The sequence below is a fragment of the Geospiza fortis genome, unplaced genomic scaffold (genome assembly GCF_000277835.1).
Source record: "Geospiza fortis unplaced genomic scaffold, GeoFor_1.0 scaffold1, whole genome shotgun sequence".
NCBI lineage: Eukaryota > Metazoa > Chordata > Aves > Passeriformes > Thraupidae > Geospiza > Geospiza fortis.
Genome location: NW_005054320.1, coordinates 7,337,432 through 7,348,627, shown reverse-complemented (window position 1 = coordinate 7,348,627; position 11,196 = coordinate 7,337,432). Strand labels below are relative to the sequence as shown.

At 44.1% G+C, this 11,196-nt stretch overlaps 1 protein-coding gene across 1 annotated transcript in view; it reads right to left on the bottom strand.

The window, feature by feature from the left end:
- Positions 1-10,723: 10,723 nt before the first annotated feature.
- LOC102039409 (3 beta-hydroxysteroid dehydrogenase/Delta 5-->4-isomerase-like) overlaps positions 10,724-11,196 on the bottom strand; it is a 9,692-nt gene continuing 9,219 nt past the window's right edge. Inside the window, 1 exon segment of the mRNA XM_005420588.2 lies at positions 10,724-11,196. This exon segment is cut by the window's right edge and continues 20 nt beyond it. Within this exon segment, the coding sequence (XP_005420645.2) occupies positions 10,724-11,196 (473 nt within the window).

Below are 11,196 nucleotides of genomic sequence, written 5' to 3'. Positions count from 1 at the left end.
CACTGCCATGCCATCCACCTTGAGATTCAGATTTCCATCGATGTGTTGCTCCATAGCTTCTTGCACTGGCATGTTCACACTGCACCCGGCTCCCAACTGCGGCGTCACTTCCAAAGCAGCAGCATTTGCATCCCTTGATCTCCCTGTGATGTCCTCAGCCCCTGAACCACCTCACTGGGATTCACTTGCTGTAGCAAAGTGTGTCCTGTCCTTTGTGATTGCACTGCATTGTCTGTGCCTCTTCAATAGTGAAGTGCTTCCCGCCTCTGCTTCCACCTCCTCTGAAACAGACATTCTTTTCCATGTTCTCTGCCCAAGGGATATATATATAGGGAATATCCTCTTTCATCTCTCTGCTGGCGCTCTGCCTGCATGTCATCCACCCCCCCTCCGTTCCCTTGCAGACTCTGTGATTGTGTGTGCTCCTTCCTGGAGACCATGTGCCTTTCCTATGCATATTAATTAGCTGTATTTAAAAATCCTGAAATTAATCCTTTAATGGATTATTTTTAGCCTTTGTCTTGTAGCTCTGGGAGCTGGCTTCTCTCAGTGCAAAGTCATAGGCTTTCTGTGGGCTTTGGAAAGGAAGCATTACTCTATCTATGCTGGTTCACATGTGGGATGTGTGAAGGCTGATGATGGTGTGTTGTGTTTTTTTTTAATATGAAGAGCAAGAGTCTTTTTGACAATATTTCTGGCTGGGCCAACTCCCATGAGAAATAGTTTGAGAAAGAGCAGTCACTCATGTAGCCAAACTTACTTGCAGGTAAAAATTCAGGGATGAATTTGGGGAGGAAGGGAGAAGAGAAATAGTTTGAGAAAGAGCAGTCACTCATGTAGCCAAACTTACTTGCAGGTAAAAATTCAGGGATGAATTTGGGGAGGAAGGGAAAAGCACCATGTGTTCATGTGTACCAACAGTGTCACTGTTTGCTTTCTTAGGTGATTTCCAAGTAGTCACAGGTGACAGGTGTGATGTCTGTCCATAATGGTAAGAAAAATTTGTTTGTAGAAAAATCTAGAAAGAATTGTCAATACAGAGAATGAAGGATCAGATAATGCTAAGGCCTGAAACAGAAGAAGATAAAAGAAATTTAAAAAGTTAAAATGCGAAGTTGTTCCTCCTGGGACGAGGAGCAAAACCTTTCGCTGTAGTCTGTGATGTTGTCAATCTGAAATCAGTAACAAGCAAAATGGAACATATATGGCTGAACATACAGTCAGCCATAATACACAGATCACCAATGCAGGGTGAAAAGAGCAAGTGAAAATTAAAATGGTTGTGCTGAGTCAAAACTAAGGTCTCATATCTTGACTCAACTCTGATCAAGAGCAAATTCCAACAGAAGAGCAGGAAAGTGAATTTTGATGCTTCACAAATGTACCCTGAAGTCATCTGCAGCTTCCTGAGCCATAGGTGGTTATCTTGGTATTTAATAGACCTTGATATCCATGGAGTTGGGGCTGTTCTCTGGAATTAGTCCAGTCACTTATTGAATCAATAGCGGCTGTCAGGGACAGAGCAAGCTCTGCCAAGGAGCCTCATGGTGCTGGCAAGGCATCCATGCACTGAGAGGCTGTTTCTGATGACACAAGAAGCATGTCAGTGCTGTGCAGAGATGGGTGAGCACCTCTGAGATGTGCTCTGTGGTTCTGGTCACCTGTATTGAGGAGGGCTTGTCTCGGGGGAGACAGGAGTATTGAGGCTTACCAGGGAATGGAGAGTTGGCATCCGGAGAGGTGAGAGGAACCCAGCCTGGCAAAGTGGAAGGTTGACAGAGGGGACATCTGCTGTCCACAACACATCAAGTGGTTGATCAGCCTGGGAGAGAAAAAAGCTGTTTTTCCAGGAGGACAAACCTTGCACAAAAGCCCCACACAAACTGATACCTGCAACACCTGAATAATTTCTGACAATGGGGTCCTAGGAGTAGAAAACATGTTTATCTGCTGAGTAAAAGGGTGATGTTGTGTGCTTGCCTGCAGTCTCTTGTACCTGAATCAAGGATGTAGGAGGTCCTTTGCTGTCCTGCATTCCAGAGCTCCTGTGGGATCTCTAAGTCTAGGGTTGAATTTACAAAAGCTCTTTCCTTTGCTCTGTTATCTCTTTCTAGGGCAGGGTGAGTGTAAAAGGCCATGGAATCAGGAAGTAAAAAGCCTTTCTTAGCTTCATGGATGGGAGTTTCTCACTCGCATTTGCTATGCTGTTTGAGTAATGATGAATAGAAATTCACCAAAAGACTTCCTATTAAATTTTCTAACACGGTTATCCAATGACCTTTCGCCACTGGATTTTCTGTGGAGAAATCGGAAACAGATTGCAGGGTGTTGCAATGTTAACAACAGAGGGACACCAATCTCTTTTGATCTAAAGATTGTTACTGAACAAAACCCAAGTAACTAAGAATATTACATTAAAACAGAGGAGTGGTACACTCTGCAAATAGAGTCCTTTGTGCAGTAATTCTTACACAGCAAAATAAGGGAAGATCATCAGTACCCTCAAGAGAGAATCTCTGAAGATACTCTCTGTTGCATGCATTTAAATTCTTTCTACACCCAGTTCTAGATGGCTTATCTTGTCCTTTGTTTGGGTACACATCCTGTTATTACTTGGGGCGCTTTATGCCTGTGGGCTATTTCTGCACTAATTAATGTTCACATCGAGGGATTTCCCTGACAGTTCTCTGGCATTTTTGCAAGTGTTCTCTTAGCTCTGCACTGACACATGGTCACGCATTTTGTACACTTTAGCCAGGCACATAATTTCAAAGAATGCACAGATTCTTGCTCTTAGTGTGCTCGAATCTTAAAACCAGTGTAACTTGAGCAACCGTTTATGTCAGACCAGTACTACAGTCTGCTAAACCTTATGCCAACCTCCCGCACTGTATTTCTACTTGTATCACAGCAAGGTTAGGTTTTCAGGTTCTCATTAGATATTTTGCAGCTGAAGTGGAAATTTTCCACAGGAAAAAAAATCCTTCAAATCTTTGCATACATGCCAGCCATCAACTTGTGGAATTAATTGCTTTGCTGTGAAGCAGGGTTTGATGACTTCAATGATAACAGTGAAAAATTCACAGCCACATCCATGTGACATCATTACACTGACTTTTTATTAGCTTAAATAATACACAAATGCTGCTTTTTCAAGTGTGTCCCCTAAGAAAACATTTCAATATACTGCCTCAAATTTCCTCCAGATCCTGCTCATGCTATTTCTTAATAGAAGTCTGTGGGTTAAGCACATCCAGGCTTCACAGAGCACAGTGTGTAGCCCTGGAGATGTTCCCTCTGAACAGGTTATGTTCGGTGCCAGAGGCTGGTTAGCTGCATCAGGAAGATGCTCTGCCCACATCCTTTTTTTACCCCTGCAGTAGAAACTTCTTGCTAGCTGGAGCTGTTGGGAAAGGGCAAGGGTATGGCTGGGTGTGCTCTGGTGCACGTCAGCTCAGAATCTGGAAGTCATACTTTGTTTTCAATAATAGTATCAGACTGACTTCCAGAATGGTGGCATTTGAACATTAATGTTCATATGTCAAACACTCACAGTGTCTCCCAATGCTGAACAACCTTTGCCCACCCCTGTGTGTGTAACTTGCCAGGACATGCAAAATTCCTGGTTTGGGGAGTCAGTGAGGCTGAGCAGAGCCAGCCAGGCACAGGGGCCGCAGCAGTCTGCCCTGAACAGATCAGAAAATCAATACAAAGGATGAAAATGCATTTGTGATGTGGGACATAAACTGTGACTGTGAGGAGCCTTTTTCCTGGAGGGAAAAAATCACTTGATGTGGAGGTCTGTAACCTCTGTGGGCACCATGAGATTTTAACTGGCTCCTGTTGGGAAAAGGCTGTACTTCAGCTGCTTGACAAGCTTGATTTTTAAAAAAACTGATGAATCAGGCTGCAGGAATTATGAGATTGCTTCTAAATAATGAGTTTGAGGATCTTTTTCCATGTCTGCAGTTGTGGGGTTTTATTTAATCTCGAGCTTTTGTGCCACTCGTAGTTTAATATTTCCGAGCCCTGACCTTTTTTTTTTTTTCAGAATGGTGAGAACCACCCTTAAAAATAAAGAAAAAATAAAACTTGGCTTATCTTCCAATCTGGCAGAAGTTCCAGCATCATGAAATGATCAAGAGTGGGGACTGCTGCATTAAGCTCACCCAGAGCATTGCTACAGATACTTAAGGGTGATTTGCTGTTCAGAAAACACAATTTTAAAATTTTTTACAACTTAAACATGAAGCAGACATGGATCTTCATTCCATAGACATACCACACAATTGATCCTGTGGACTGCTCTGGTTCAAAGAGTTGGCAGCATCCTGGTTTTAGTGAGATGGCTCGCAGTAACCAGGTACAAAACATAACACTCAAGAACAGGACATCCAGGTAAAATGTCCCTGTGATATAAATGTGAGCCCCAGAGTCACTTTAGGATTCTTGCACTGATCTTCATAGGGACAGAATAATTTTTCCACACCAAAGTGGAAATGAATGAATGGGATTCACACACTTGAATGGGATTCATACACTTGACCTTGAGTCTATCACCCGTGGTTCTTCCATCACTTGCTGCAGGAGTGCTGGAGGGAGGAAGTAAGGGAGAAACTCGAGGGATTTTTTTAATCCTGTGCTGCTTTTCTGCTTGTACAGAGAGACCCAGCGGATTTCCAGTGTATTAACCAATTTGTGCTCAGACAGGAACAAAAAGCTAGACAGTGACACTCCAGTTTTGGAAGCTTCTTCCAGACACTATCTCAGCTGTGCTGTAGTTCTTGTGTTGTCACAGCTAAGCATGGCATCACTCCCACTGGAGCAGTGTCAGAGGATGAACCTGAGACCTTTTCTTAAAATACATGCATCAAGTCATTCCCTTAAAGCGACATTGAGAAGTTTTGACTTGTAAGAGGAGTTGTCTTGGGTTGCAAAGCACCCAAGAATGTTAGCAGGAGAGGAGATGGGATGAATACTTCCTTCTGTGATGTATCAGGGTTGATCATTTGTCTCTGTTTGCCTGGATCCCCCGTCCCCAGCAGCAGGCAGCCCACACCAGCAACCTTGCACGGTGTTTTTTGTGATAAAAGCGCAGACTTTGTGAGGACAGAGACTCTGCAGTCGGAATATTAAGTTGGGCTTTGCAGAGCAAGTGAGGGGAAACCATCGCTGAAGATACCATCTTGCGGCAGTGAGAGGCACAGACCAACAAAGCCAGCAGATGTAAGCTGTGTGAAGCAAAGCATCAGTCCTACCCAACAGCTGATCATGCACTCCTCCCTTCCCAAGAAAAGGAAGAAATGCCACCGAGGAGCAAGTCCTGATCCTGGGCTCCGATCCCGCTGTGTCCTCGCCCAGGAGCTGCGGGGAGGGGACACGCAGGGAAAGCCCCAGGTTTACACTGCACTCACCCCACCCAGCGGCCGCTCCGGGACATCCCTTGCCCTAAACAGCTTTCCCTGTGGAAGGATGGCGAGGTCTGAATGCCCAGCTTGGCTCGCAGAGCTGCCGGCTGCCCCCATAGCCCAGGAGGAGGCACCGAGGGCAGGAGATTCCCGCTGGGATCTGTGTCCTGCAGGAGGACCCGGTCAGTTCCCAGTTAATCTCAGAGCTTGTTGTAAGAGGTGATCCAGCTCCTGCTGTGAAGTTGTCCTGGTTCCTTTCCCTCACTTATAGCAATGCCAGGAAGAGAGAGTTCAAATTAAACGAGGCCATTGTAAAAGCAACTAGCTCCTCTCTGTAAATACATAGCCAGTACATTCATTTAAGGGGGCTGAGGGAAGTTTCCTGGAGAAGCAGGAGAAGTTGAACGCTGCAGGACCACACTGCCTCAACCACTTTGTACAGGCAAAACCGACTGTGCCATGCTTGCGATCAGACAGTTTCCATCTCTTGGTTATTGCTGGTGGCTGGCCATTGCTGCAGCAATACCTGCAGGCCAGAGGTTATTGCAAGAGCCCTGTAGACAAGAGACATCAATTCCACGATGGACCAAAAGAAACTCCCCCCTGAAGTGAACTTTCTTGGACTCCGTGGTGAGTGTGCAGCATTCCTTATGCCATCAGCACAAATAAATTGCAAATAGAGCATGTAGAAAGCCCAAGTCTGTGTAAGAAATCCAGTATGCTTTTGGACTAGATAAATTAAACCTAAATGTATAACTAAAATTGCATGTGGGATTATCAGAAAAAATATATGTCTAGCTTCTGATGAAATCACCATACAGCAAATTTTGAGGTGCAAGAATATTTGAAAAAGAAAAAAGAGAAGCTGAAGATGCTTAATTCCTGTAATTTATTTTCTTTTTACAAAAAAAAACCTGAAAGGATGAGATGATTACCGAGTATATCAGTACCTTCAAAGCAATTTTTGCCCACATGTATTTTGTTTCCTTTCAAGTTTCTAGGTTGTCTTTCCACATTTTAGGCAGCAAAAAATCCCCACCTTTCTCTGTCTTGATGGTCTTCCACAGTGCATGTTAAGCATTTTGAGTGGCACCTGTTAGGATCAAGCTGGAGATTTAATAAATCTTTATTTTTGATTAATGTTCTTTTCCCTTTTGCAGATTAATCCTTAACTGCTTAATATTCAGTGCTTGCTGCCAGCACTGGAGAGACACATCTTATTTAAGAAATGAGACAAGTTTAGCTTTGTGAATGAGGAATGTCTAGAAATAGCAATCACTGGTTTGAGTAAGAAATCCATTGCACAGCCACACATGAATTCCAGTTATCCAGTGGATTTTGGACTGAGATGGAGATGCAGATGGAGAGCTTTCAGGAGGGACAAGAGTATTACATGGGACTGCAGGGGTCATGGCAAGGAGTGGTGAAGTTGTTCTTTGGGAATGTACCCAACTGTGCTCCACTTCCCAAATTAGCTTTACAGCCACTATAATCTATTATAGCTACATGTAAAAGTGACAGATTTCTCAGGTCAAGAAATAATTGGTACTTTTGGTTTCCTACATAACAGAGGCTGTACATAACTTTTCACATTGTTGTTCTGCACAAAGCCTGTGAACTGAGCCAAAGCTTTAAAAAAGAACAAAATCAATTTTAAAGATCATAATTGAGAAAGTTAACATTAATTTTGTGATTTTTATAATTTAGTCTTCATGAATTCATTTAACTTCATAATGTAAAAAAATTTTATCATTCTTTGAAGTCTGCAATATACTCAGAATAGCAGTGTCATGCTTGTCTGATAAAATGGATTTTTCACAAAAACATGCTCATTGGCATCACCTATCCAACTGTCCTCCATTGACTGTGTCCTATATTAATGACACCACTTCCAGGCATGGATTTCTGGTATTGACATGATAGCCATTTTTGTTTCTCTTCCTCTGGAGTTTCTCCCTTATTCCTAAATCTATTCAAAATGTGCATTATTGTAGTTCCTGGTCCCTTTGAGCAAACAAAACTCTGCTCCTCTGCAGTGACAAAATATTTAACAGCAAATAGTGGTCTTTATAAATGTAGGGTTTTGAACCTTCTGGAACCAGTTGTCATTAATTTGCTTGTAGCATATAAGTACCACTGATATATTTGCTATTCCATCCTTTTCTGCATATCTGAAGGGTAAATAAACACCTTTCCAGCAAAGCAGCCGTAATGTTTTGGGGTTTTTTTTGCTTTTCTATTGTTTATACAGAGGTAAAGTTCTTATTACTGACTGTGATCCTGTTGACAGTGGAGCTTCATTGATAACCAATAGTTTGCTTTATTGATTGCCAGACAAACTAATTAAATCAGAAGAATGGTCCTGGTCAGCTGACGTAAAAACAACAAGGCTCGTCCTGATCAAGTGCATTTTGTAGCCACCTTGCTAACCTGCCAAGGGTAAGAGCATGGAAACAAGCTACTGCAAAGACTGAAGTGCGAACTTGCAGGTAATCAGCCCTCTGCAGTAAGTTTGCCCATTCTCCCTCGTGGTATCCTTGGAATATCTTTATTGGCTTGTGTTTGTTACAGGGTAACAGCACACCACAGCTCCAGTGCCTCTGAGCAGCAGGATAAATGTCTCAGGCAGCCACTCCCGTGGGCTTCCAGGATGCCTTATTGCAGGCACTCCATTATTCTGGGCAGCCACCTGAAGCAAAAAACGCAGGAATGGCTTGTCATGGGGATTGAAGGAAGGGATGTGGTAGCAAGACACAGGGAAGAAGTTCAACAAAGGAGGAATTTGGCGCTTAGAAATCTGACTGTTGGGAGCAAGGCTTTGGAGAGATGAAAAAGATCCCACTGTCTTCCTGCGAAGGCAAAAATGGCAAAGGAAGCTCTGGCAATGGGAGCTTGCACTTGGGAAACAAGTCACTGAACTGTGGAAGAAAAATGGTCCTTTTTTTCTCTCTGGCACGATCTGTGGATATTTTAGGACCTCTGTTAAACATCTGGAAAGATGTCCCAGTTTTCTGTTATGTGTTTTAATACCCCATCCCTTTGATGTGTGAAGTCTCTCCCCCTATGAAATAGAAGCTTTTCTGCTGTTGTTCTCCCTCTTCCTTTCCTGCTCTAATTCCCTGTGCCTGGATTGCCCTTCCTGCTCCTACCTCAGTGACAGAGCAGCCATGGCTGCACCCATTGCTTGGCACTCACTGAACATTAGGATGAAATATCATTAGCCCAGAAAAACTGTTTAACTGTTACTGTGTTAAACACATTTTTGCTTTTCTAAGGGTGTGCAGAGAGCAGAATAAATAAAATAAGAGTGTGCCTGCAGGGGAGGGAAGAGGAGCAGTGTCCATGGAAGGGGATGGAGAAGAAGAAAGCACAGAGATCTAAGTGCAGTGTCCCAGCTGCTGGGAGAGGTGAGGCCTGACAGGACCAGCTGATGCCCTGCCAGGGCCTAAAGCAGCTGCACCCAAAGTGGTTGTGACCCTTCTTTCTCTCCCCAGACCTCTCCTGCAAGAGAGATCTGTGTTCCTTCAGGAGGTTTGGTAATCATTGTCACCATGGCAGAACAGGTGAACCATCACACATCTGAAGGCAGGGAGGGACTAAGTAATCTCCTCACAGGCAGATGGAAACCAAAGCCTTGTGGAGAGTCTGTGTCCCCAGAATATGACTGACAGTTCTGGTGTCTGCTATTCTACTACTTCAGATCTTACACAGTTAACCAAAGATGTTACTAAAGCACATAGTTATGTTTGCACTGGGACTATCTAATGTCTAGGGCGCTGAATAATTAAACTGAACACAGACTTCAAGCACTCAGCATCCCTGGAAATGTGATTTATTTACATTAGTATTGAGTCAGGTAAAATGTTTCTGTTCACACCTCCAAAACAAGAGAGGAATTCCCATCTTTTAGAGTTGTTTTCAGAAGGTGAGATGCATGTTTGAGGAACAAACACTGGATCAGATTTTTTTGTTCAGACAAGATCTATATTTTTGCCCACAAGTCAAGTTACACATTCTCTGCACAAGCTCATGTGGCCATCAGAGAAGCACAGGGGCAGCACACATGTACCTATCAGCTAAGGTTAGCCTTTGTTCCCAGCTGAAACGTGGCAAGAGCAGGGTTTTTTTTCAGCACTCTTTATTTTTCCTCAGTGTTCACAAATCCATTGACTCTGCAGTGAGAACCCCTCTGTGATCAAGGCCTTCCTGCAATATTTTTCTCCTTTCCATTTTCTGGAAGTTGTTCTGCTGGACACCCACCGGATTTATTGCAAAATGAGGGTGTATAAAGAAGTATTCACCTGACCAAATCTGCCCCTTCTCTCCCTCCACATGCTGTCCTGACTAAAACTGTACTGCACTTACATTGTACTTTTGATCTCACGATGCTTACGGTGCTCAGAGTTTGACTGTCAGGTGAACACAAAATGCACAACCCCCTTGAAAAAGTGAACAAGATTTGTTACAGCTTTTGCCATCAGGTGGCTTCTGCCTGCTGCCTGTTTGGTGAGGTTGGCAAACTGAGTGAACAGGATGTAGCTGAGTGGTGCACATTTGTAAAGTGTGATCAAACTTCTAGGACAAGCTGTGTTTTGCAAAAGCCTTGGAGGCGGCGTGGAGTGAAAGAAGGGCTGAAGTGTTCACACCATGGATTGTGTGGAGTCTTGCTAAAATACGTCCTTGTGCTGCAGAGATGTACAAGTGGGTGTGGACTATGCAGTACAGTTACCCTCATCAGCCTGTACTCAACAAACAAATGAACATTTCACTTTTATTTATTCTGAGATCGAGGGTGAGGGGTTTCAGTGGGCTCTTACACAAAGTATTCATTTAAATGCTTTCTAGTTTGCTGCTGCTGCTCTCCCGGCTCTCTGTGGTGGTGTTCACAGGGGTCCTAGGACCAGGGAAGAGATGAGGATCTGACTCCATGTTTCAGAAGGCTTGATTTATTATTTTATGATATATATATTATATTAAAACTATACTAAAAGAATAGAAGAAAGGATTTCATCAGAAGGCTAACAAGCAAGAAGAAGAATGGAATTAATAACAAAATCTTGTGTCTGACCAGAGAGAGACACATGTGGACTGTGACTGGCCATTAATTAAAAACATCCACATGAGACCAATCACAGATCCACCTGTTGCATTCCACAGCAGCAGATAATCATTGTTTACATTTTGTTCTTGAGACCTCTCAGCTTCTCAGGGGGAAAAATCCTAAGGAAAAGATTTTTCATAAAACATGTCTGTGACAGGCTCTCCTCTGGCTCAAGGCCCGACTTGCTTAGCTGGGTTTCTGCTCCTCTTCAGGCTCAGGCAGTGCTGCTCTGCAAGAGCAGCCTTCTCTGGGGGATCACGGAGGCAATCCACTCACCAGTGCCCTGCTTGGCCTCTTCCCACGTGTAGCGGGGCACGTAGCCAAAATCCTGCTGTGCCTTTCTGTAGGAGAAGGTGAAGGGGGTGTTGAGCAGTGTGACCAGGTGGCGATTGGTGGAGGGCACGTATCTGACAAAGGGCCGCAGCAGGAAGCTGAGCATCTCCAGCAGCAGCGAGAAGTAATAGAGCATTGTCAGGGGCATGGGGAGCCGGGGCTCAATCCCAAACCCCAGCTCCTTGGTCAGCTCGTAATTCAGGTCAGCGTAGCTCATGTGAGGAGTGTCATCTGAGATGTAGTAGAACTTGCCCCTGACGTGCTTGGCTCTCTGCGGGGCTCGCAGGGCTTTGGCTGCCTGCACGTGCGCCCAGGCGATGTTGCCCACGTACACGGGGTTCACCAGAGCCTCCT